The following is a 27,686-nucleotide window of genomic DNA, read 5'->3' as shown; positions in this document are numbered from 1 at the left end:
CTCATGTCATTTCAGATCAGGTTTTGTGGCCAAGGGTGTTTAGATTTGGAACTGAGAATTCGGGAATGCGGATCCGTAGAACAGTGTTTCTCAAACCGTGGTCCCTGGAACAGCAGGAGCGGTAATCCCCTGGGAACTCAGAAATGCAAACTCTCGGGCCTCCCCCCCCTCCCCCCCCCCCGCCCCCCCCCACCGCCTCCTGACCTGCTGAAGCAGAAATTCAACAGGCAGGGCTCAGAAGTATGTGTGTCTAGGTGACTCAGACGCATTGTAGAGCTTAAGAATCAGTGCCTTGGGAGACACGATTACCGACGGGTGTCTTACCTGTCTCTGCTCCTGCGCGAGGGGAAGGTGGCGTTACAACCTTCCACTGTGCACACGTGGGTTTCCCTGGCGTGCATGTTCTTGTGGTGCATTTTCACGCCGCAGGCGTTCTTAAAGGTCTTCTTGCAGACGTCGCACTGGAAGCGGTTTTCTTCCTTCTGCCGGCCGAGTGCACGCTGACCCGCGACGTCCGGCTCTTTAGACTCTTCGAAACAAGGAAAAGCCATCCCTCTGCTGGACAGAGCGCCCAAGAGCCCGCCGGCCAGCAGGTGCTGCTGCAGTCTGATGTAGTCCGGAAAGGGCACGCAGGGCTCCGTCCCGGGTGTGAGGTGAAGCTCACGGCCGCCGTCGTCCGGCCCCCTCGGCACCGCGGGCTCCTGCTTAGCCTCGCTCTCCGTGCGCTGCGGGGCCTGCTCGGGGCTTCTGCTGATGGCTCCGCCGGCCTTCATCCCCGAGTCTCCGCGGCAGCCCATCTCTCCTCCTGACTGCGTGTCCTGGTCCCCGGGGGCTCTGTCCGACTGAGGACTGCAGGCCTCCGGCTCATCCCCGCGGGCCACCCGCGGGGGCACGTCTTCATCCGAGCTGAGCGCCTGCCTCTTCTCGTTGGCGATTCCCACGGTCTCCTTCTCGATTTTGATGGGCATACTGGACTTCCGGGATTTCTTCTTGGGAAGGGCATCAAGCGGCCCCTCGTTCGACACCAGCTGTTCCGGGATGGAAGAGGACAGGAGAGGCAGAGAAGGCAGCACCCCGGGCGTGTTCGCCAGCTCGGCCGGAGTGGCCGGGCTGCGGTAGAAAGGCAGGACCGGCTGGACCGTCTTTAGGTTGGGGAAAAGCACCCCGTTTTGCCCAAGGCTGGGGAAGGCCGGCTGGCCCCCGGAAGCCTCCCCCGCACCGAAGCCGGCCAGGGGCCTGTAGTCGGCAGAGCTCACCGTGAAGGCCGGGCGTTCATAGCCGTCCGAGGCGGCCAGGTTCAGGCTGCTGCGCAGGTCTTTGTCCCTGTTGTTCCTGTTCATGGGCATGTGCAGCCGGGGGTTGGGGTTGGCGCTGTGGCGGTTCCGGCTCCTGAGGGAGCTGAAGACCATGTTACAGCCCTCGATGGTGCACTTGTGCTTGATCTTCAGGTGGACGGCGTTGTAGTGGATCTTGAGCGTGCCCTTGTCGTAGAAGGTCTTCTCACAGGCCGTGCAGAACACCCGGCCCTTCTTCGCGCCCAGGCTGGTCCTCTCGGGCTTCGCTTTGGCCTCGGGGGACAGCTGTGTCCTTTCGAGCTTCGTGACGATGTTGTACGGGCTGGAGTCACTCAGATGGGCGTTGTCTTCCTTTTTCGTCACCGGATCCGGGCAGTTTAGACACTGCTCTCTTTCCACCTGAAATGGTGTGGAGCTGGAGGTCACGAAGCCACTGCCGGGGAAGGGTCCGTGGATGTCCTGCTTGGGGTCCTGACTTTGGTCCTGACCCTGCTCCAGCACGTACTGCTCGGGCAGGGACCCTACGAGTGTGGGAGGCACAGGGTTGAAGAACTGGAAAGGCAGCATGAAGGTCATGTTGTTGATGAGGTTCTCAAAGGGGTGCAGGCTGCTGGGGTTCCCCTTGTCCGCAGGAGCGGCGAGGCCGGCACCCCTGTGGCTGCAGCTCTCGATGAAGGCCCTGATGTCCACGTTCGCCGTGGACGGCGGGATGATGACGGACCGCTCTTCTTTCTCCTGAATTGCCATGAGCTCCACGATGGACTTGGTCTCCCCAAAACGAAGGAACTGCTGCAAGGTGGCCACCTCCTCCTCGCTGGTCATGATGCTCCAGTGGTCCAGCACCTTTCCTGACGCATCCTGAGCCGGAATTAAAAAGCGCAATTAATCTTACTGCTCCTCGCCTTCTTCTCTAGAAGGAGTCACGCGGTCAGGGCCCCCACGAGCACCGCAGGGCGCCCTGGCGCATACTGGAAAACGAAAACGAAACGCCCCCCCCCCCGGACGAGCACGGGGCTCGCGGAGTCCGCCCCCCCTCCCCCCCCACTCACACTACTCTCCTAGGCCAGAGACTCTGTGAAGAAAATAACCTGCACCAATTATAAGCGGTGGTCCAGAAGAGAGAAATAAAATTATATTACTCAAGCCTAAGGGAAATTAAGTGATTATTTTCCATCTTACTTCAAACCAATTGGTTGTCTGGCATTAGGCATTATAATTCCCCCCCCCCCCCCGCCCAAAATTAAAATATGTATCATTTGAACAACAGTAACTTCTTTATCTAAAAAGTATAGACAGAGCAATCAGGCCTAGCACAGCTCAAGTATTTATTTTGCTGCGAGTTTAATAATCTTCCCAAGCAACTCACATCAGAAAGCAAATGAACCTGTATTGATCCACTGGCCGTGTTTGCAGAGCAGAGATTTAATTACACTGGAGTGTTGGAGATCTTTCAAACTCTAGCAAGGCCTAACTTTTCCCAAAACTACAATAAATATTTTATCACAGAACATGTATTTGATGGCCTACTGAGATCTTTCACAATGCATGTAAGAGTTCTGAAGATGATGAGGGATGTAACATCATAAATTTTTGATGTACTAGAGGTTCAAGGTAATTGATTCCATATTTTTAATCCTAACACTAGAAAGCAAGATTATTAGGATCATTAAATATTGATCTATGTCATAATGTAAGATCATAATGCTACTCTACATAAAAGGTTGCTTTGAGCCTGCTGGGGGTCCTGCATCCAAGGTGAGCAAATATGCCTTCAGAGGAATATTGTGGGCGTCGGGGTTAGAAAGAAACGGGCTCAAATCCTGGGTTGGCCACGTATGACCTGAGTGGCTTTGGCCACGATTCAGAGGCACTTGGAGCCTCTGGCTTTTCAGCTGGAAAATGGGGATAATTGACCTGCCTTGTGAGATTTTACCAGAAGAAGGTCCAGGTCGATAAATGGTTGTAAGTGTTCGTGTTAATGACACGGCCTACCTGGAGGAGACTGAAGCGAATGTCCGTTTCAGGGAAATTGTGACATTTCCTAGTGTGGATGTCAAAGCAAGAAAATGTCAAAGCAAGAAAAAAGCTGCAGCTGTGTCAGATGTCAGAGAAATGCTACCATTCGTACCAGGAAAGATGTCCTTTGCTTGCAGATGTGACACGTGAGGCCTACCTCCACGACCTGGTCGAGGAGGAGGTAAGACTACTCTGCAAAATAACGGAAAGGAAGAAGGGGAGGAGGGCACGGCACAGCCGAGAGATGAGAACACGTGCGGGGGCCGGAAGGGAGTCCAGGAGCGAGAGAACGAGCGGGAGCCGGAAGGCGGACACATCCCAGGAGGGTGGAGCCCGGGAAGGAAGACCAGAAGTGGGGCAGCATGAAGCCGTAACTGTCCGCCGTGTGGTTCTGGAACTCCCATTCTCCCCCACCCACACCCTCAGTAAAATCTGGCACAGGCAGGGCCTCGCGTCAGTAGGTGGCTTGGGGACAGTAACGTGGGGCAAGCGCTTCATTGCAGGAGGGCCGGCTCGGTGGAATCTGAGTCCCAGAACATGCAATTGCTCCCACGTCCGGAAGTTTCACGGGTATCTGGGGGAAAGCACTGTGTTTTCCCCAGAAAAGGAGGTGGGGGCTTAAGCCGTTAGAAAAAATTTTTAAAAAGATTTTTTTAAGTTTATTATCATTATTTTTTATTTTGGGAGGGACAGAGACAGCATGAGCAGGGGAGGGGCAGAGACAGAGGAAGAGAACAGAGAATCCCGAGCAGACTCCACACTGTCAGTGCAGAGCCCAGCGTGGGCTTGAACTCCCGAAACCATGAGATCGTGACCTGAGCTGAAACCAAGAGTCAGATGTCAGATGCTTAACCAACTGAGCCACCCAGGCACCCCAGGAAAAATATTTAAGGGAATGATGCCCACCAATGACTGGAGCACTACAGGCGACCGGGTTCCATCATTTACTGGAACATGGATTCGAGACGACGTTCCAGGAGAACCATGGCCACGCTCACCATACCTGTAGCACATATCCACGGATATAATCCTGAAGGGTCCAGTCCAGGGCATGGAGAATCTGGAGCACCTCATCTTGCTTCAACACACTGAAGAGCCGGTCCAGTAGGATTTTCAGGCGAACAGGGATGGCCTGGGTCCCGTATAGCATGAGGCTGCTGATGTCAAACACCACATTGGACTGGACAATCTCCACCTGGCTTGTGGGATACACGGGAGGGATCCTCAGCTTGCTTAGAGCTGAAAAATCAAATTGAAGAAAAGAAAGTCCATTTGTAAAGATCCTACTTCTAAGAGAAACACGGAGAAGGTGGTAGGCTAGTGTGAGCTCTCAGGTATGTGTTCCAACAGAAAAAAACAGTAATATGCAAATGTTAACAATCTTTTTTTTTTTTTTTTTTTAAGTTATTTTGAGGGAGAGAGAGAGTGCGTGAGCAGGGGAGGGGCAGAGAGAAAGAGGGAGGGAGAGAATCCCAAGCAGGCTCTGTGCTGTTAGCATGGAGCCCGACGTGGGGCTCAAACTCACGAACTATGAGATAATGACCGGAGCCGAAATTAAGAGCTGGACACTTAACCGACTGAGCCACATAGGCGCCTTTGATTAACCATCTTAAGAGCTATCAGGCTCTAAATTATTCACAAGAACTTCTAAAATAAAACGGCCCGGCTTGAGATTCTTTTTTCTTCCCTGTGGCATCCCTAAGGAGTAAGAAATAGCCCCACATAGGACAGATGCAAGGACAAGGAGTGAAGACAAATGCAGCAGGTGCATAATCAAAAGACAGAAAAATCAGGAAGAACAGGGTCTGCCGGTGAAGATCTGACGGATCTGGGTTCGTGCCCTCGTCTGTCATCAGGCTCTGCCTTGTCGTGCAAGTCATCAGGCTCTGCCGATTTAAGCCACCGAAATCTATGCCGTCCAACGTGACGGTCATCAGGCACGCACGGCTGCTTAAATTTATTACGTGTTTAACTTTACTGAATTATTTTTACCTTATTCAACTATTTCATTCATTAAATTCAACCAAACTGGAAATGGAGTCCTTCAGCCACACCAGTCGCGTTGCAAGTACTCACCAGCTGCACAGGGCTGGTGTGGGGTTCTGGGGTTTGGCAAACTGAAATACAGGACGCCCAGTTACACACGAACGTGGATTTCACGTAAACAGTGACTGAGTGGGATACGTTTATACGAAAAATATTCACGGGGACACAGTTAAGCTTAAGTTGTTGTGTCTCTGAAATTCACACTTAACCGAGCATTCTGGGTTGTATCTGGCAACCCTGGAGGCCGTTGCATGAGCTGCTGTCGCTGCAGAATGACCCAGCACACCCCTCGCGCAGGGTTGTTCAGGTTCAAAGGGATCGTACGCAAAGCTCCTGGCCTGTTAGCCAGAGATCGGGGCCACACACAAGGGTTTGCCGTCTGGGAAGGCATTTAACATTAGCCGTTCCCAAACCGCTCTAGGTTATTCCGAGGGGGCACGACAGGCCACGGGAAGAGGACACATAGTTACCGTGGGCCACCCATCCGTGTCTGCACTGCTCACACTGGCGGTGGTTGATCTTCCCCGGCTTGAAACTCTGGCAGCTACAGTTGAGAGTGCAGCCGATGGCCTGCGGGAGAGAACACAGGCCCACGGGGAGCGTGAGTGACCCACGCAGGGCTTTGCCGAACACCACGCGGTCGGTCCTCCGTTCAGTGACATGCGCCGAGCAGCGTGTGCCCGCCGTGTCCCAGACCCAGGCGGGTACGCGGTGCCCCGGGAAGACGAGCAGCGGCCCAGGAGGCGGGGAACACGTCACCAGCTGCTCTGCCTGCGACAATGGGCCGGGAACCAGTTCCGTGAGAGGAGAGCGCGGGCTGGGAGGGGACACCTTGCTTGTTACTAAGAGCACGGGAGGGGTGAACAGTCCTGTTTTCGCCAGTCTCTATGTTGACCAAAGCAGTCGCCCCGGACGGTGACGCAGGGGCCGCCCTGGATGATCTGAAAGAGTGTGATCTGAATGGAGAATTGTCCAAATGTGGACGTGGTTAGCCCCCAACGTGTGGGAGAGGCTAAAAGTCCACCCAGATGGTGGACACGATGTGGCCAACCACACTGAGGACGACTCCCTGATTCTACCCTCTGGGCTGTGTGGCTCACAGCCCTGTGCACACGCCCAGCTGCAAGTTCAAGTGCTGCGCGTGTGTGGGGGTGCCCGGTGTGCAGTGGGGAGCACGGTGGGGGTGCCCGGTGTGCAGACACACGGCTGAAAGAGAAGACAGGGAGGTTCTTGTCAGCTAAGTTCTAGTATTAAGAACAAGCTTCCCATATATTTCTAAGATGAATTCCTCAAAAGGGGATAGAGGCCTGAAGAATATAACGCATTACTAAAGAGAGAAAGCTCTCACAGGAGTCCCGACACGGAGGCTCCGGGGAATAGCTGCTGGGCGGAATCCGCACGATTCCGGAGAGCCCTGAACCTGGGGAGCGCGTGTGTGCATTTGGGGGGTTCCTCCATCTTCCAATTGAGGGGCTATGTGGTGCCGTATGGGGACAGGGAAGGGTAGACTCCATCCCAGGACTCGGGAAGCTCAGCGTAAAGAGTGTATATCTAGACTTCACTTAAAAATCAGTTGCTGCCGGGATTGTAGAAACGGTACAGCCACTTTGGAAAGCAGTCTGACGGTTCTTCCGGAAGTGAAACACGGGGTTCCCATATGACCCAGCAGTCCCACCCCTAGGCACATGCCCAAGAGAAATGAAAAGACAGGCCCACATAAAACCTGGTGCCTGAATGTTCACAGCATCATAATACTTATAGTGGCCCAAAAGCAGAGACAACCCCAATGTCCGTCAACTGATGAATGGGTACACGATGGAGTATTATTAGGCCATGGAAAGGAACAAGGTGCTGCCGGGTGCTACAGCACACAGGGAAAGATGCTAAGTGGAACAAACCAAGGACAAAACGTCACAGGTTGCAGGATTCCATTTACACGAAATATCAAGATGAGGCCAATCTCCTGACGTTACCAGGGGCTGTGCAGGTGGGGAGGAGGGATGGTTAATGGGTGGCTGGGGTGGGGGGGGAGATATTATTCTTTTTGCTTGTTCTCGTCTTTTTATTTATTTTATTTTATATGTTTTTAAAAGTTTATTTATTTATTTTGAGAGAGAGAGAGGGGAAGGGGCAGAGAGAGAGGGAGGGAGAGAATCCCAAGCAGACTCTGTGATGTCAGCAAAGAGCCTGACGTGGGGCTCGATCTCATGAATCGTGACATCATGACCCAAGCTGATATCAAGAGTCAGAAGCTTAACTGATGGAGCCACCCAGTCACCCCTATTCTGATCTTTTTAAAAATAGCTTTTTTTTTTTTAAATTACAATTTTTTTTTGTTAATGTTTTTATTTATTTTTGAGACAGAGAGAGACAGGGCATGAGCGGGGGAGGGGCAGAGAGAGAGGGAGACACAGAATCTGAAGCAGGCTCCAGGTTCTGAGCTGTCAGCACAGAGCCTGACGGGGGGCTCGAACCCACGTACCGTGAGATCATGACCTTAGCCGAAGTGGGACGCTCAACGGACCGAGCCACCCAGGCGCCCCAAAACACAGCTTTGAGACAGAATTCTACAATTCACCCACTTAGAATGCAAAATCTGTGATTTCTAGCACGTGCACAGTTGTGCCAACATCATGATCTGATTTCGGAACGTCTCCATCACCCCCAGAAGGAATCCTGCATATAACTTGACGGTGGACATACGTATTCACTTCTATTTCTTCCGGGTACATTCCTAGGAGTGGAATTGCTGGGTTACCATGTAGTAATTCTGCTTAACTTTTTAAGAAGCTGTCAAGTGGTTTTTCAAAGTGGCCGCACCACTCTGTATCCCCACCAGTGATGTATGAGGGATCCGATGTCTCCACAACCCCAACACTTGTTGTCTGTCTTTTTCTGTAACAGCCATCCCACTGGGTATGAAGTAGTCTCTTACTGTGGTTTTAATTCGTATTTCCTTGACGGCTAATGCCATTCAGCATCTTTTCAGCAGCTCATTGCCCATTTAGTTGTAGATCCTCCCTAGGGACACGTCTATTCGGATCCTTTGCTCATTTTTCAATTGGGTTGTCTTTTAGTATTGAGTTGTAAGAGTTCTTTATATACTCTTGGTACAAGTCCCTGAACAGGTTATGACTTGCAAATATTTCCTCCCACCCGTGGATTATCTTCTCACGTCCCTCATGGTGTTCTTTGAAGCACAGATGTTTTAAATTTTGACCAGCGATGGGGAGCCTGGGTGGCTCAGTCGGTTGAGTGCCTGACTTTGGCTCAGGTCACAATCTCGGTTTGTGAGTTCAAGCCCTGTATCGGGTTCTCTGCGGACAGCTCGGAGCCTGGAACCTGCTTCAGATTCTATGTCTCCCTCTCTCTCTCTGCCCACCACCCCCCCCCCCACTCATGCTCTCTCTCTCTCTCTCAAAAATAAACATTGAAAAAAAAATTTTTTTTTTTTTAATTTTGGCCAAGTTGCTTTTTCAAGGTGAAGGAGATGTTCTAAAATTACATAGTAGTGATGCTTGCACATCTCTGGGGAACATAGTGGAACCACTCCATTGTATACTTTATAAGGGTAAATTTTATGGTAAGTAAATTGTCTTAATAAAAATATTACTGAAGAAACGAGGCCACTACACTCCCATTAGAATGGCCAAAGTCCAGAACACTGACAATACCAGATGCTCACGAGGAGAGCAACAGAGACGCTCACTCACTGCTGGTGGGAATGCAAAATGGTGCAGCCACTCTGGAAGACGGTCTGGTGGCTTCCTACCAAGCCAAACGTACCCTCACCGTCTGACCCAGAAATTCTGTTCCCTGGAGCTGAAAGCGTACATCCACACGAAAACCTGCACGTGGATGTTTTACAGCAGCTTTAGTCATCACTGCCAAGACTTGGAAACACCAAGATGTCCTTCAGGGGGTGAATGGATAAGTGAACTACGGTCCATCCAGACAACGGAATGTTGTTCAGTGCTAAAAAGACACAAGTTGTATCAAGCCACGAAGACACACAGAGGAACCTTAAATACATATTGCTAAGGGAGAGAAGGCAGTCTGAAGAGGCCACCCACTATGTGATTCCAGCTACATGAACCTTCTGGAAAAGGCGAAACTATGGAGGCAGTAAAAAGCTCCGTGCTTGACCGGGGTTAGGTGAGGGCAGGGGGCTGTGAACAGGCAGGACACGGAGGATATTTGGGCAATGACAATACTCCGTGCGATATACTATAATGACGGATATGCGTCATTATACTCTTGCCTGAACCCAGAGGGGGTACACCACCAAGAGTGGATTCTAACATAAACTGTGGTCTCTGGGTGATAATGACATGTCAAAGTGGGTTCATCAATTGTCACAAATGTACCCTCCGGTGGGGGATGTGGATAAGGAGGGGGTCACTGTCCATGTGCGGGGCCAGGGGGTATATGGGAAATCTCTGTACTTTCAATTTTGCTGTGAACCTGTAAGTGTTCTAAAAAATAAAGTCTTATTTTTGTATTAAAAATTTTTTTTAGAGGTGCCTGGGTGGCTCAGGCGGTTGGGCGTCCGACTTCAGCTCGGGTCATGATCTCGCGGTCCATGAGGTTGAGCCCCGCGTCGGGCTCTGTGCTGACAGCTCGGAGCCTGGAGCCTGCTTCGGATTCTGTGTCTCCCTCTGTCTCTCTATACCTCCCCCGCTTGCACTCTGTCTCTCTCAAAAATAAATAAACATTTAAGAGAGAGAGTCTCAAAAATAAACATTTAAGAGAGAGAGAGAGAGAGAGAGCGCGCGCGCACGCATGCACCAGTGGGGGAAGGGCAGAGAGAGAGGGAGACACGGAATCCGAAGCAGGCTCCAGGCTCTGAGATGTCAGCACAGAGCCCGACGCCGGGCTCGAACCCACAAACCAGGAGATCATGACCTGAGCAGAAGCTCAACGGACTGAGCCACCCAGGCACTCCCAAAATAAGATTTTTTAAAAAATCAGTGAGCTGGCTTAAATACAGGTTAAAAATCTCCCTGATTTGACTGTTATCTATGACTCCCTTTGGATTACAATGGGCCCGAGCAGATCAATCAGACAAGAGCTTCTCAGGCGAAGGAACAGGGCTGTTCATAACGGAGGTACACGGCCCACAGCAGTGCGTTACCTGATCCTTCCCAGAGGCTATCGGAAAACAGAAAACACGTTTGCTCTTTGTAAAGCCATCCAATATCCTACAGAGAACTCCCTGTGATCACAACGTCCTCTTACGGTAATAATCCGTGCCTTCTCCTCCGGGGTGATACCATCCCGAGGCGGTGAACACTGGCCTCGGGGGGAGGAGGTATATATGTAAAGCACAGAAACACATACATAAACAGAACACCGGAATGTGGTATAATACTAAAACTTCCCTGGGTGGGCGGGGGGGGGGGCACAATTAGGAAAATAAAAAATCTAGTCTCCTCAGGTATACGTGGAGTAATGACAAAAAGATTGAGAAATACTGCTTTAGAGCCAGAAATTATTTCACCTTCTGGCTACAGAGATTCTACTCCTATACATGTAAACGGATGTGTTAAATACACAGACGCATACGTCTATATTCCTATACACGTAATTACATAGTTATCTCGACCGGGAGGAGAAAAATGAGGACCGGTTTAATGCCTGTTACACACCGTCCCAAGAACTGGAAAGGCACCCTTAGTTTTGTCTGCAGCACACCTAATATGCTGTCCGGATCCTCAAACGTCCCTGCGGCTCTGAACGCCAGCTGACCAAGGAAGCAGCCATCTGTATTCTCCACAGCTACCAACATATTCCGCACTAAGCCTCTGCAATATTTCACAACCTACCTTCCCATCGACAGGGCTGTTTCAAAGGAAGTTTTGTTTTGTTTTTACATTTCTTTATTTTTGAGAGACGGAGAGAGACCGAGCACGAGCAGGGGAGGGGCACAGAGAGAGGGAGACATAGAATCTAAAGCAGGTTCCAGGCTCCGAGCTGTCAGCACAGAGCCCAACACAGGGCCCGAACCCACAAACCACGAGATGGTGACCTGAGCCTAAGTCGGACGCTTAACGGACTGAGCCACCCAGGTGCCCCTCGAAGGATTTTTAAAAGCAGAAAAATTCTTATTTGGGGATCCTGTCCCTCAAGAGGCCATTCATTCTTTGCCAGCAAGATGCTGAAAGCTTACACAGAAAATTCACATTCATTGATGCAGAAAGTAGGACACTGCTCCAATCAGAGAAAAAAGACGCGCTACAGCACATACTTCCTCTCCTTCCTGAAGATTCTGCTTAAAAGGCTCTCACTCAGGCAAAGCCTCAGGAAACTCTGGGTGATCCTACCTCGGGCCCAGCACGATGAAACTTCAGACGGAACAACTCCAGGCACATTTCATAGCCTGAGATTCAAACTCACTTTTTCTGTATCTCTTGACATCTGACTCAGGGTTTTTCAACTTCAGCATTATTGACATTTTCAGTCCAATAATTCTTGGTGGCGGTGGCTGTCCTGTGTGCTGTGGAATGACTGCTGTGTCCCCAGTCTCTGCCCACCGATGCCACAGAAACGCGTCTCCCTCTTACGGTTGCGAAAACCCCAAATCTTTCCAGACTGCGGTCAAGACCCACTAACCTATCCTGACTATTCGCTTTTAGCAGCTTCTAGTTTAGGAATAGATTTGCACCTATTGGGACATAAACCCAATGTATGAATGCTGTTTTTTAAAAATGTTTATGTATTTTGAGAGGGAGGGAGGGAGGGAGGGAGGGAGGGAAGGAGAGAGAGAGAGAGAGCGAGCATGAGCAGGGGAGGGGCAGAGACAGAGGGAGAGACAGAACCTGAAACAGGTTCCAGGCTCTGAGCTGTCAGCACAGAGCCCGACGTGAAGCCCGAACTCACAGACCATGGGATCATGACCCAAGCCACAGTCAGACGCTCAACCAGCTGAGCCACCCAGGCGCCCCATGAATGCTGTTTTATAAGAAATATTCATGTGGCTCTATATGAACCTATTTGAATAAGGCTTAATAAAGCTCATTATACATCCATGGAGATAAATCTCAGAGGAATTATTTATGAACTAAAAAAAAGCTAATTACAGTGCCTTAAGAAAACTTCTGATATTAAGGGCCCAGGGTTTTCCCACTCATATCGGAATTCCCACAATGTGGCAAAAATTATAGCACCATTATTTAAAGACAAATTAACACTTCTAAAATGAAATCAAACCCGAAAATTCTAATTACAGGATGAAAAGTACTCATGCAAATCAATACGGAAAACTCTTAAAATGTACATCCTTTCCTTAGGAATCCTAATACTCGTTCCATTCTTCGGAAACATAAAGCAGATGTTTTACAACATTCTGAACTCATCAAGACACAATGATTGTTTTTTATGAACTCATTTAAAAAAAATTTTTTTAACGTTTGTTTATCTTTGAGAGACAGAGAAAGAGCATGAACGGGGGAGGGTCAGAGAGAGGGAGACACAGAATCTGAAACAGGCTCCAGGCTCTGAGCTGTCAGCACAGAGCCCGACGCGGGGCTCGAACTCACGAAACGTGAGATCTTGACCTGAGCTGACGTCGGACTCTTAACCGACTGAGCCACCCAGGTGCCCCTAATTTATTTTATTTTTTAAGTAATCTCCACACTCAACGTGGGGCTTGACCCCGAGGTCAAGAGTTTCATGCTCCACCAACGGAGCCACCCAGGCGCCCCTTTATGCGCTCATTTTAATCACACTATTTCCGAATTGTTACTAGACACTTTGATGTGCCACCAATCAACATCCGAGGTTCTGGCGTGCTTGTCCGTAACTGTCACTTGTGCTCCAGACATCACCGATGCCCCTGGCACGTGACAGACGAGTGGTTACCTGCAGTGTCGGGATGGAAAGCTGGGACCTCGTTTTTAGGTTCTGTGTGAGGGTCTGTCTGTCCCTCCCTCCTTTCCCTGCTCTGCGTCCAGTTTGGGGACCAGGCGTCCGGTCAGGACAGGCTGCCTTGAATCGCCAGCAGCAGCGGGTACCCGCACGGACATCCATCGCTGGACGGTGCAGGCCTCCGAGGGGGTTTGAACGACGGAGCTGGAGAATAACGAGTGTCCCTCCGCTTCAAAGCCGACTTATCTCCTGTACATGCAGACGTTTTCCTATCTCTCAAGATAAGGACTTCAGCGGGGAGAGTCTCAGGGAGAGACGGGAAGAGGAAGGAAGAAAATTACACACAATTTCAGCAAGACTCTTCGGGGTTTCCAGGTCCACGGGGTTGCCTCTTTGAGGGGAGCCGTCTGTGAAGCAGCTTAGACGCAGGATCGAACTGCGTACCGGCCGGGCAGCTGCGTCGGCTCCCGGTCCTCACTCTGCCCTGTCCGATACGGTGGCCGCTCGCTACCGTCTAAGTCGTTCAAATGGCCAAATTTAAATGTGGCTACTTACGCTAATTATAATAAGACAGAATCAAAAGTTCAATTCTTTGGTGACGCCAGCCACGTTTCGGGCGCTCAGCAGACGCATGTGGTTTAGCGGCCACCACACTGGATGGTGGAGATACACAACGCACCCATCATCACGGAAAGTTCTACCAGATGCTTCTGAGGCCAACGGTGAGGCGAGGTGTCCTTCCGGCGTCTGCCCTCCGCGTGGTAGTGTGACTTAATAGGTGTTCTCACGTAACCCTCCCTACGTCGTCGTGGGGAGGGGATTATTCTCAGGAAACTTATATTTATACGGAAGGTCAGTGATTTTCCCAAAGTCGCACGGTTGGTGAGCTTTCCTGAGCACTTAACTGCGTGCGAGGTATTGCACGAAGCATGCTCGTGTACTGTCTCGTTTCTTTCTTCCAACCTCCCTGGGAGGTAGGTAATACTATCCCCATCCTAAGGCTGAGGGAGCCAAGGAACTTGCAGGCTATCAAGGTCGTCTCCAATCTGGACACTGGAGGCAGGGTATACCTTGAAACATCCATATTCGGTGCAAACCGCGCTTACACTTACGGTTTCATCTAATGCCTACGGCAACTCGGAGAGTGAGGCATTATCAGCCTGCAGTGAGGACACCAAAGTTTCACACTCTCAAGAGACTTCATAATAAATGAATAAGTGGTTACTGAACATTAATGAGCCAGGAACTGTTTGTTCGAAACTCTGGGGGTCAAAGTGTTGAATAAGATGGACGAGGTCCCTGCCCTCCAGGGGCCTAATCCCGAGGAGACAGAAAATAAACAAGTAAATAATCAGCACCACTTCCCAGGAAGCTAGTGCCATGAAAAAACGACACAGAACGATGCTAGCAGTTTTACTGGGTGGCATGGCGGGATGGGGTATAAGTGCCTTTTCAATATTTTTAAGAACTATTATTTTTTTGAGAGAGAGAGAGGAAGTGAGCAAGGGTGAGAGGAAGAGGGAAAGAGAATCCCAAGCAGGCTCCACTTAGCGTGGAGCCCGCCGTGGGGCCGGCTGGATCCCACGACCCTGGGATCGTGACCTGAGCCGAAACCAAGAGTCAGACACTCAGCCAACGGAGCCACCCAGGCGCCCCAGTAAGTGCCTTTGAGATAAGGTCATCACTGAAGATTTTTGAAGTGGTGACATCTGAACAGAATCTAGGGATGGCTAGGAGCCAGTGAAGACCTGGAGAGGGAGGAAAGGTTTTAGGGCAGAGGGCATGACAAGGGCAAAGGCCCTGAGGCACAAAAGAGGCTGAGTGCTCAGGAACAGAAAAGGAGCCAGGACCTATGTAGACGGAGTGAGTAAGGCTGATGGTAGGAACTGTGGGTCACAGAGGTGGCAGGAAGCATTCTGCAGAGGACCTCGAGGGGCAGGCCGAGGACTCTGGAGTTTGTTCTCAGTAATCCTTTGAAAACAGACATGAAATGAGTGTGATCTGCCTGTTGAAATGATTACTTCCGGAGGCAGAGGTGGGGAGCCTGCACGCCTCGCCCCTCGCCACAATGAGCCTCTTTCCCCGGGGAGGTGGTAAAGGGTACTGGTGGCTTCAGGTGACTTAGGTCTTACTTCCCATTAAACCACAAAACCTTCAGCTCCATGCCTTGGACTCTGACGGAAACGGGCTGGCTATCTGTTTCTGCCCACCCTGGAGTTCTATCAGCCATATTAATGAGGACACACAGGTAAGAATCGCAGAGACCGATCGGTACAACCAGAGCGTTGAATCACAGCAAGGTTCGTGGGTCCTCTGGGCTCTGGTGGTCTGACTCCACTGACAGAGCTACCAAAAATACCTATTACAAAACCCTCCATAAAAGTTGCTGCACAACGAATCGCTCCAAAAAGAGGCAAGGGACCAGCTGAAACCCCAAACCAACAACACCCAGCCGCTAGCAGGGGGCCGGATCCTTCGTAAGCCCTGCACTGGTGTTATCTGAGAGAGTAATGAATGAATCGAGACGGCAGCGGCACTGTGCTTCCGAATTACAGATGCCCACCCCCATAGTCTTTCGTCTCATCTTCCCTTCTGAGTCTCTGCTGGGGGCCAGGTGATGAAGTACTGGCCGATGGTATCCAAGTAGGAGTTACCAGGTGGAGCTTTACAGAAAACCCCTTGTAAATGGGAGCTGAGTCAGCTGGGACACTTCTTTGCTGTCCTCCTCCTTCCATCCTGGGATAAGAATATGATGGTTGGACTCGAGATGCCATTTTGTGACCATGAGGCAACTCTGCGGTCATGCCCTGGGGGACGGCGGCTCAGGAAGGATGGCGACTGTTATTTGGGAGCCTTTACTAGCAGCCAAAAGTAGTTCCTAATTTATACACAGGCTGTCTGCTGGCGATGGAGAGGGCCACATAAAAATCGTGTAAAAATGCCTAACTAGGAGAAATCACCAAGGCCAAGTTTAGAGCCTGCTGCCCTCTCTTAAGTGTGAGATTCCAAGGCTGTGCCAGATTCTCGGTGATAAGGATCATAAAAAGCCAAAGGACCCAATCTGCTAAATCACAAATCACTTTTGAAGTCATTAAGCTTTAGAATAAAACTATTTCAAGTTTTTCCAAGCCGCGGTTTTAAATGCTGATGCAGACGATTGTTAATATGTTTGAGTCTCAGAAGAGTCTGGTGCAGATCAAACCGTGCCAGTCAGGATCTATAACACGAAACACCTCCTAAGGCAGCTGGACCACCCTCAGCTTATGGGGAGGGGACCTGGTTTCTCTTCACTTACAGCAAAATTGTCACCCCATTCTCTCTGTGGTTGCAGAGACGGCCTTCGGGGTTCCGGAAATTGCATCATTCAAGGAGGGGTGGGGGGAGGTCTCTACTTCTTAGATACATTCTGTGCTGCTTCTTTTAGGAGAATTTGCCTTTTTTTTTTTTTTTTTTTGCTCCCTACCTCTTCTCCTCCCATTTTTTCTCTAACTTCTTTCAATTTTTAACTTTTCCACTGTTTTCATTACATACACCAACTTGCAGAGGCACAACTAGGATTCTGAACGCAGTATCATCATTTGCCAGACGGGCAACAAGGACAACTGGGAGGAAGAGAAGAGAAAGGCCAGGTGGGCTTCTCGTAGGAGGCAGCTGGCAGCATTGGACGGAAGCCCACCTAGGGAGAGACACAAGACCAGACGTTCATGCCATCTTTCCGCACGAGTAGTTAACGAAGTGATACAAATTTATTTAACAAATTGCTTTTGTTGGCGGTGGTGGTTCTCATTTGTTTTTAAAGCATCTACTACGTACTGATAATTACAAGAAGCCTCCCGGGGATACAAAGCTGAGGAACTCCCAGTGTCTGTCCTAGGGGGTGTATGTGTTCATCAGGGAATAAAATTCTACAGCTCGACTGGTCAATGACAGCAGAGAATAAAGTTTTTGAATTTGTCAAAACCTCACATGATTCATTCACTATATTCAAATCTAGAAAGTCAAGAGATACTAAAGACAAATGAAAAAAATCATTAGCTGCCTTTAGGGAATGCTAGGGAACCAATTAATTGTCCCCAAACCTGGTAAACAAAGGGACAGATCAAGTATAAATCCTTAAAAAAAATTTTTTTTTAATGTTTATGTATTTTTGAGAGAGAGGGGAGGGGCAGAGAGAGGGAGACACAGAAACCGGAAGCAGGCTCCGGGCTCCGAGCTGTCAGCGCAGAGCCTGACGTGGGGCTCGAACCCACAAACTGTGAGATCATAACCTGAGCCAAAGTCAGATGCTCAACTGCCTGAGCCACCCAGGCGCCCCAAGTATACATCCTTTGTAAAAAATTGTTTATTTATTTTGAGAGAGAGACAGCACTTGTGAGCTGAGGAGGGACAGAAAGAGGGGAGTGGGGAGAGAACCCCAAGGAGGCTCCACGCTGTCAGCATAGAGTCTGACACAGGACTTGATCCCACGAATTGTGAGATCACGACTTGAGCTGAAATCAAGAGTTGGAAACTCGGGGCGCCTGGGTGGCTCAGTCGGTTAAGCGGCCGACTTCGGCTCAGGTCATGATCTCACGGTCCGTGAGTTCGAGCCCCACGTCGGGCTCTGTGCTGAGAGCTCAGAGCCTGGAGCCTGTTTCAGATTCTGGGTCTCCCTCTCTCTCCACCCCTCCCCTGTTCATGCTCTGTCTCTCTCTGTCTCAAAAATAAATAAATGTTAAAAAAAAAAAAAAAAAAACTAAAAAAAAAGTTGGAAACTCAACCGACTGAGCCACTTAGGTGTCCCAAGTATACATCCTTTTTTATACAAATTGTGCAAACCACTGACGAGACAGAGATTCCCTTTATAGAAGTATCTAGTGAATAAATAAATGAAGAATTAGAATACTACCATTCCACCATTCCAAATGTAAAAGTTGACAACCAGGTCAGTTGCCTCTGATTGGAAAGATACGTTCTACTGCAGATGGGGTGTTCTTATGAAAAAAGTTCAGATCTGGGGCGCCTGGATGGCTCAGTCGGTTAAGTGTCCGACTTCGGCTCGGGTCATGATCTCACGTTTTGTGAGTTTGAGCCCCGTGTGGGGCTCTGTGCTGACAGCTCAGAGCCTGGAGCCCGCTTCCGATGCTGGGTCTCCCTCTCTCTCTGCCCCTCCCCTGGTTGCACTCTGTCTCTCTCCCTCAAAAGAAACATTAAAAACAATAAAAGAAATAAAAAAGTTCGGATCTGAATCAGATCAAGCCCCTTGGTCAACTCTAGTGCACAGAAAATGCAGGGGACAGAGGAACAACCATAATGTAAACAATACCACAAGGAAGCAGTCACTAATTCAGACTGGGGGGCATTGTGTAGAATAAATGACCCAGCTTTTTCAACAGATACATTGCAAGCAAAAAGTGAAGTGTAAACCTACAGATTAAGAGAGACAACATATGGACCTCACTTGGATCCTGGTAAGGAGACACCAATACTTGGGGCGCCTGGGTAGCTCAGTCAGTGAAGCGACTAACTCTTGATTTCGGCTCAGTTCACGATCACCTGGTTTGTGGGACTGAGCCCCACGGGGGGCTCTGCGTTGACAGTGCAGAGCCTGCTTGGGATTCTCTCTCTCCCCCTCTTCTCTCTTCTCTCTTTCAAAATAAGTAAAAACATTAAAAAAAAAAAAAAGAACATGTACTGACCTTCAAGAGTTATGCTAACTTTTTTTAATTTTTATTTTTTTGAATGTTTATTTATTTTTGGGAGAGAGAGAGAGAGAGACAGAGAGAGATAGCGTGAGTGGGGAGGGGCAGAGAGAGAGGGAGACAAAGAATCCGAAGCAGGCTCCAGGCTCTGAGCTGTCAGCACAGAGCCCGACACAGGGCTCGAACTCACGGACCGTGAGATCATGACCTGAGCCGAAGTCGGACGCGCAACCGACTGAGCCACCCAGGTGCCCCTGTTTTATTTATTTTTGAGAGAGAGAGGGAGAGAGACAGAGCATGAACGGGGGAGGGTCAGAGAGAGGGAGACACAGAATCCGAAACAGGCTCCAGGCTCTGAGCTGTCAGCACAGAGCCCGACACGGGGCTCGAACTCAAGGACCGAGAGATCATGACCTGAGCCGAAGTCAGACGCTCAACCGACTGAGCCACCCAGGCGCCCCAAGAGTTATGTTAACTTTTATAGGTGCTGCATGAGGCCAGGGGAGGCTTCCCCCGCGAGGCAGCAGGTGTGCCCTCCTCACCTCATGCAGGAAATGCCATGGTCCTAGGCTCATTCCGTACATGAGTGTGAAACCCAGGAGGCCAGGCCACAGAGTAGAGGCTTCTGTCCCCAGGGCACGAGAGCACACCTCGAAAGGCAACAGCAGGTGAGCTGAGCGTGTGCTGTCCAGACCGGCAGCCAGGCCTGTTGGCTTCGTGGAGCCATCGGGATTCCCAGCCGCAAGGAGACACCCCCTTTCCCATGAGCACAGTTGTAAAAAGGGACCCGGGAAGCCTCAGAAACCAGGAGGCATCATTTGCAAATACAAAACCCCCACCAAAGACCCACCGGACAGAATCTGCTTTCTCACTGCAAGCAGGGGGATGAAAAGAACAGAGCCCGGGGCTCGGGGCTGGGAGAAGGGTCTGGAAGGGTCTGGCAGAGGAAGGGGCAGCTGGGAGGGAGCAGGTACAGATGCTGGGCCAAGTCTACCTGTGAGGAAAAAGCACGCGCGACACCCTTGCCCCCTTCTCGTGCTGCTCGTCTTCAAAGAGGATGGTGGGGAAAATACTCGTTCTTTTGATCTCTTTAAATCAAAGTATAAACTCTGTGCCAAAATCATCTAACAGCTGTGCCCTTTTTTCTTAAAATTATTAGTTCTGAAAACAGAAAATATAAAAAGTAGAAAGATATGCAAATGTTACTTTATGAACCTAACCAATTATTTCTTCATTAAAAAAAAAAAACACCTAGCAACAACAACAACAAACTATATGGAAATAAAAGGATATGTACACATTTCCCCCCCTTTATAACCTAAATTTGGGAGGACCTCAGAGGCAATCTTCAGAAACCTTTGGTAACAAAAAACAGAGGGACGTTATAGGTGTAGGGAACTTTTGAACTCAAGAGACAGCTCTGGGGGAAAACACATAAAAACCAACACAGAAAAAGGACATTTATACTTCAGGATAATTTTAACGAACGTAGCCAGTTCTACAAGCATTGCAACTTCACATCCATTGCAAGATAACAATGAAAGGGTGAACATTTCTAAGTAAAATTTTGCAGACACTTCTTTTAAGGGCTTAACGAGAACTCGATTTTCAGAACTGAGTGTTAAAAAAAAAAAAGAAACAAAAAGCGACCTTAGATTTTTCAAAATGAAATTTCGAAAAAGAAAAGGCCAGAGTTTGCAAATTACCGTTCTTGTCACTGCCTTAAAATCCAGCCTGGGGAATCACGAAGCGCTCGAGTTGTCCGTATAAAAATTTTATCTTCATAACGAGTAACGCGAGAAACCATCAGAGGGCTACGGAACCAGGCCAGTGCTTCTGGAGGCTGGCGCAGAGATAGAAACTACTTGTGATGTTTGTTTGGGTGTATGGAAGGATCCTTCAAGGGAGAGTCTGTAAGAGGAGACAAACTCACACAACCAGATGCAAGAAAAAGTAGCCTGAATGAAAAGTTTACCTTCACGGAGACAGTCATTTCCTTCCACATAGGTTGTTTGGAGCTGGCCTTGACAACATTTTATCCCTCCGTCTCTCTTTGCCCTCACGCTAGCCCTGTGAGATCATCCCCCCAAGGCAAACTTCTCCTATGATTTGCTAGGCTGGTTTTTAAATAATGAGTTCAGGCGTGGACAAGAATGGCGGTGGCCCTTTTCCCTGCAACACCCAAAGTTTGAGAAGGCCCCAGATCGGAGCATGGCAGAGCGGGTCTGCTCTTTGTTTTGACCCACTGTTTTCTGTTTTTGGTTTTGGGGGATAAAAATAGGCACGTGTCCATGCAGAGAAAGGGGGCTACACCGGGAACTTAGGATTTCCAGAATTAGGAGAAAGGGCTTCAAAGGATGACAAGATAACAGAAGATAAGGTTTTCAGGTGGAAACCAATTTAAAAGGAAAAAAAAAAACCCCACAAAACTTTCCAGATGTCTCTTCCGCGCAGAACCCAGTTATCTTTAACATCTCACAGATACGGTATCAAAAATAAAAGAGGCAAATAAATAAATAACAATAAAAATCTGCATTAGGGTATTTGGAGGAAGGTAATTAAAAAATATACTGGCTCTCTAAATCTTGGTCTTAGTTATCAAAAAAAAAAAAAAAAAAACAAAAAAGTGTGGCTCGGCAATGAGGTTTCATCTAACCTGGGGTATTTCTAGGTCTCCTTGAACAGGGCTGTTTCTGGCAAAACTGACTCTAAATGCCATCTGTAGAGGTGAAAACTCACCCGGGGGTAAAGCTCCCTCCTCCTGCAAGTAATTTACCTTGCGGAAGCTTCAGGGCAAGGCACTTGCTTAATGGCCACTGTCAAAATAGCTTCTAAAGCCATATACAAAGGCTAAAAGACACTTCTGCCCCTCACCCCACATGCAGCAATTTAATCTTACCGACAAACTGAACTTTCACGATGTTTATGTGTATCCCTAGGCATTCATAAATGATAACGGTATGCTTAAAGAACAATTATGATTTGTTCTGCAGGGAAATCTCTATGGCTTTTCTCACCCAATGGGGTGGATCCTCCTTTCCAAGCTGAGGGTTCTCAGACACAGAACATGGGCCTGCGAGGCCGGCCTAACGGCTGCGCGAGAGAGTTGTAACAATAAACAAATAAAAATAACGCTCTATGCAAACCTCACGCTTCCACAGGAATTATTTCATGTTGGTTAACATTTCTGATGTGAATTATTACCAGAGCAAACATGATTGTTTCTCATCTTAGCAGGGATCAAGGGCCAAATAACCCCTCCCAACTTACCACTTTCTGACTGGAGGAGGGGCCTCTAGCTAAATCCTTGCTATTCTGAATGGAACAGCATTTACAGGTACGGATGATTTTCCAAATGAAATTATGCAGGTGTCTGAACATAATTATGAGTTCCCAAAGCATGAGCCGCGCTTGAACTCAGAGAAGATTTCACCACCTTTTCTCGGCATTGAACTAGAACAGGAACACGTTCAACCAACAGTTGAGTTCAAATAGTAATACTTTCTCGGTGAAATTAAAGTTAGCAAACCTATCAGATAAAAAATCAAATGATGACTCACATGTTACTCTTTTAGGTACGCCGGAAAAGATAAAGTTATCAACAATATTTACCAGAGCAAAAATGGTGTCTATCTGTTCACACCCATTTAAAGCAAAAATCAGAATCCTGACCAATTGCTAACGTTTGAAGTAATGTGGTTTTTTTTTTCACACGACATCCGAAAATTTTATTTTGACATATTACACTTTAAATGAGGTTTTAATAATATATATCAACGTGTTCCGGAAGGGACAATTTGAGAAGCCGGTGTGTTTATCACTGAGCAGAAGTTTTAACACGTAAGCATCTAAGTGCAAGCCAAGAGTCTAAGGGATCTTCTGAAAAGATCCCATGAGCTCTAACAGCAAATTAAAAGGAGAAGCAAAGAATGAAAAGGCACCAGAAAAAAAGGAGAAAGATAATCTGCCCAACACTATTTTTCAATTCACTTACTGTCAAATAAAAAATCTTTGTCACTCTGATGAGAATATATTAAAAAACAAAAAATTTGTTGCTACATCTGCTGTGTGGGCCCAGCGGATGCAGGAACACATGTTTTCCCCAGCACGCGCGCGCGCGCGCACACACACGCACACACTCACACTCACTGACAGGGATTCCCAGGATACCACTGGGGCCTTTTTTTAGGCCCCTTAAGTGTTAACAGCAGAGGCCTGGCTGCGACCAGGCGTCTGGCCCGCTTTAAATGCCCTGTCTTCAGCAGAGCTGCGGTGAACACGGCCATAAACCTAGGGGGACATAACTGAACCTTAGAGTGTCTGACACTCACCTCTCCAACCCCCCGCCCCCCAACACACACACACACAAAATTTTACTCCAACAATTAAGGCTGCTAGTTGGCATTCCATTTAACTGTCAAACGGCGACCGGTGGCAGCCCCACGGCCACAAAGAGATGCCTTAAATGAGAAGAGCATGTTTCTACACCGCATTTGAGAAAGTTTGGCTCCGAGCTATGCACTGATTAACATCAGATCTCCTCCTTCCCTCGCCTCTCCGCAATCTTGTCACATCTGGCTGACAAATCCGTAGGGGCCGACGCAAAGCCAGGCGGCCGGCGGCGGGGCTGGGGTCTGGCGGGGGCAGGGGCGCCCGAGGGGGCAGGGGACAGGCGGCGCCCCCCGCCCGCCTCCCCGCCCGCGCGCGCGCGCCCCTGCCCCCCGGGAGCCGACCCGGCGCTGTCCCCCCACCTGCCCGAGTCCCGGCTCGGGGCGCGCGGGCAAATCAGCGCCTCCGCGGGGCCGGCCGCCGTCCCGCCCCGGCTCCTGCCCGCCGGCTCCGCGGCCCCGGCCCTCGCGCCTGCAGCCCGGCGGCCGCACCCCCTCCGCGCCCTGGCGTCCCCGGAGCTGTCGGAGCGACCCGTCCGCGGCGCGCTTCGCGGGGCCTCACGAAAGATCGGGCGCCCCCGGGCCCGCACGTCTCACACCGACCCGAGGTTCCCGCGCGCCCAGTTCTCGAGAAACAAAACCCGGGGAGGAAGACGGCCCGTGGCGAACAGCGGCTGTTCCGGCGCGTGCGAACGGCCTCGGCCTCGGCCTCGCGGCGGGGGCGCCGAGGGGCCGCGCGGGGCAGGCTCGCTCGCCGCGGCCGCCCGGGCCCCGAGTCCCGGCCGGCGGGCGCCCCCGGGGCTCGCGCGGACACCGCGCCCCGGACGCGCCCAGGCCGCCCCGGGAACCCGCCCGGTCCGCGCGCGCGCCTGCGGCTCGGGGACGTCGGGCGGCGACGGGTCCCCGGCGCCCCGGAGACGCTCCCGCGGGCCGGGCCGCGCCGCCGCGCAGGTGGCCCTCGGGAGGTGGCCCCGGGCGCGTCCCCGGCTGTGCCGACTGAGCCCGGCCGAGGGGCGCCCCCCCCCCCTCCACCCCGGCCGCCCCGCCCCGCGCGCCGAGGGGCCCCCCGCGCCCGGGGAGGGAGCCGCGCTTACCTCGGCCATCCTGCGGCCGCTGCAGCGCCGGGGCTACCGGCGCGCGTCCCCGGCCCGGGCCGCCCCGCGTCCGCCCCGGCTCGGCGGGCGCCGCCGCATCCAAGCTTCGGCCGTCGGGGCCCGCTGCGGCGAAGTGGGCGGCTCCCCGGGCGCCCCGGCCGCGCGGCGCGGTGGCCGCCCCCGCCCGCCGCGCACCGCGTGTGCCCGCACGCCCGCCCCCTGGCGCCCCGGGGGGTGCCCCCGCCGCCCCGCCCCGCCTCCCCACCCCCCCTCGCCGGGCCGCCGCGTCGCCCGAGGCCGCGGGCGCCGCCGCGCCGCCCGGGAAGCGCCTCCCGCCCCGGCCGCCCGCGGCCGCTCTAACTGGGCGCAGCTGAGGCGCGGGCCGTGCCCCCGCAGACGGCGGAGACCTCGCCGGCGGCCGGCGCGGAGGTGTCTGCCCCCGCCGGGCTTGAAGGCACTTGTCGGCGGAGACCCAGACGTGTCCGTGTTTGCCTCTCCCGGGGAAGGGCGCAACGCTCTGAAGTTCTCTGGCTCCCGTCTCGGGGGATGATTCTGCCGCCCTACCTACCCCGGGGCGCCCTCGGGGTCCCACCGCGGCCAAGAAGAGGGCTGCGCCACCCTCGCCACCAGAAAGTTTACTTCCAGAGGAAGTGTGGGTGCGTGGCCCGGGAGGTGGAGAGACGGGGTCCCCAGGAGGCTCCAGGAACTCAAGAAACACCCCTCTCCCCTCTTGCTTTCGTGCCCCGCGTTACAGCCCCGGCTTTACCACGGCCCCGGGACAAGTGACTTTGCTCTCTGAGCCTCGGTTCCTTCCACTGTAAAATGGAATTCTAGTTTCACCTCTCCTATTGGGCGCTAAGGATAAAGTGAAGTGAAATGTCCCGGAACGCCAAACAGGAGCTTGGCCCCCAGGGACAGAGAGAGGGAGGAGCCTTTGGGAGAACCGGCTTCCTGGGCCCGAGTGGAGAAGGCTTCACCCCAAGCTGCTGACAGAGATGGCCCACAGCTGCTGAAGCGGGGCCCTGACCAGGACGACACAGAACCCGAGGGGGATCGGGCCTTCTCTCCTCTCCCATTTCAGTTCCCTAAAAGATTCTCTAAAAGCTGGGCGCGGGGCGCGGGGAGCGGGGTGGGGGGGGGGCCCTGTATTTTACCTACCTTGCTGCTGGGGTCAGTCCTTGGGCGGGGGGAAACAAAACCCATCCTCGATCTCAGGTGGGGGGAGAAGACGTGAGATGAACGGGAAAAGCAAGTTGCTGTCAGGTGGACAGAGGGTGCCAGGTTCTGGCTCCGAAAGGCGCAGACCCCTGAGGGGGAAGAGGAAGGAAAGGAGCAAACGGGGGCGTATGTGGAAGAAGGCGTGGGTCCCTGGGCTCCTGGGTGTCCCGAGGGCCCTGCTGCCTCTCCGGAGGCTGGACACACATACCTGGCCTTCTGGCCACCTAGGTGCCCTTCCTAGTGGGTCTGAGGTCACCTGCCTTACAGGTACTGGGAAGATTCGTGCTTTCTCCCGTTGGCTAACTGTAGCAAGAAGCTTCGCTTGGTGAATTCCACACCTAGACTGCTCACCTTCCATTCTTCTGCGGACTCCCCCGTCCCCACCAGGGTTCAGCATTTAGGCCTTCTTGCTCCTCTCTGCCTGTCGCCACACAGCGCATCCTTCAAGGCCTTCCTCAAGCGGCACTGCCCCTCAGAAGCCTGCCCCCCACCCGCCAACCCTTCCCTGCACCGCTTGTATCTGCCTCTCTTACCGTGCTTCTGGCGTTCTCTAGCCTGGCTGGGATACGTCCTCGTCTTAACTTCTTTGGTCCTTGCTCACCTCTGTGGCCTCCGCGCTGTGAGCTGCTGTAGCCGGCAAAGCTCAGGGTTTGGGGTGGGGATGACCCAGGTGTAGCCAGTTCCCAGCAATTGGAAACCAGCCGAGGAAGTCAGTTTCCTTGGCCTCACTGTCCTTGTCCGTAAAAGTAGGTATGAAACCCTGTCCCTGGCCAGATTGGTGGGGGCTACATAGGATGTCTCTGTTCTACAAACGCTGCTCTCTTCCCTTCCTTTCTGCTGCACATAAAGCTGGCTTTCGAATTAATTTAAATTTGTTACCAGAGGAGTCCTCGTTTGCGGTATTACTGAATGGCCATATATGCTTATTACAAATATCCCAAAATGTCTAAGTCCCAGGCCGTGGCCCATGTAAGTACTTTTAATCTGCCCAGTGGAAACGTTTTGGTCAGCATCTTTGTGTTGGTTCCAACTGAATTACATTGATTTTAGTAAAAACTTCCACTGGCAACAAATAGTAGGATCAACCCGTTTATTTCTGGTTAAAAACACAAGGAGGATTTTTGGCAATACGTAATTCGAAAACCTCAAAACAGTCTACTTCTCCCAACGCACACCATCAGGCTCAGCGGACGCGTCTCTTCAAATATGACAAACCTGACCGGCCTGCAGGGAATCAGTAGGTCCCGACTCAAAACAGAATGTCTCCCCTCACTTTACATTACCAGGGATTTAAAAAAAAAAATCTTTATTAAAAAGAGGAAAAGTTGGGGCGCCTGGGTGGCTCAGTCGGTTAAGCATCCGACTCTTGATCTCGGCTCCGAGGTCACAGTCTCACGGTTTTGTGGGTTCGAGCCCCTTGTGGGGCTCTGCGCTGACAGCACAGAGCACGCTTGGGATTCTCTCTCTCTGCCCCTCCCCCCTTCATGCTCTGTCTCTCAAAATAAATAAACATTAAAAAAATTTAAAAAGAGGTAAAGTTGAGAAGACACAAAACCAGAAAATCCCTGTGGCCCGTTCTTGTGGAGCCGTCTCGGGTTGGTCTGTCCCTGCGTGTGGGTGTGCTGAGACCCTGTATCCTGAGAAATACGAACTAGTGTTGGGGCGCCAGGCAGGGTAAGTCGGAGGGAGGCAGGGCAGGTGCGGGGCCGTGTGAACCGAGACCCGGTGCCGTCTTTGCCAGGTTTCCTGAGTTTTCAAGAGAAGGTGGAAATATTCTGATATTTAAAAGTTGGCAACAAATTCAAATTTTTTGATAGATACGGTGTGAGTCACGCAAAATACGTTTGCAGGCTGAACCTGGCCGACGTGCTGTTCATCTGCACCTACTGTTCCATGCGGTGATGTCTTCTTGAGGCCTGGGCTTAGCACATAGTAGGTGTGCAATAAACTTCTGTGGCGTGTGTATCACTCTTGAGGGGAAACGGCTCGCAGCCTGTCTGAACTGCACATTGAATTGTCAACAGCCACACAGAGATTAGTAATGACCTTTTTGTGTTGCCTAGCAAAGTCCGCTAACGGGCT

At 51.2% G+C, this 27,686-nt stretch overlaps 1 protein-coding gene across 1 annotated transcript in view; it reads right to left on the bottom strand.

Annotated features, from left to right (window-relative positions):
* Window positions 1–23,397, bottom strand: part of BNC1 (basonuclin 1) — a 30,675-nt gene extending 7,278 nt beyond the window's left edge. Inside the window, exons 1-4 of the mRNA XM_030317254.1 lie at window positions 23,320–23,397; window positions 5,828–5,927; window positions 4,315–4,550; window positions 325–2,153 (exon numbers count right to left, since the gene is read on the bottom strand). Of these exons, the coding sequence (XP_030173114.1) occupies window positions 325–2,153; window positions 4,315–4,550; window positions 5,828–5,927; window positions 23,320–23,397 (2,243 nt within the window). The remainder of the gene's footprint in view (window positions 1–324; window positions 2,154–4,314; window positions 4,551–5,827; window positions 5,928–23,319) is intronic.
* Window positions 23,398–27,686: the final 4,289 nt, after the last annotated feature.

The sequence above is a fragment of the Lynx canadensis genome, chromosome B3, assembly GCF_007474595.2.
Source record: "Lynx canadensis isolate LIC74 chromosome B3, mLynCan4.pri.v2, whole genome shotgun sequence".
NCBI classification, from domain to species: domain Eukaryota; kingdom Metazoa; phylum Chordata; class Mammalia; order Carnivora; family Felidae; genus Lynx; species Lynx canadensis.
This window is presented reverse-complemented; position numbering and strand designations above follow the sequence as displayed.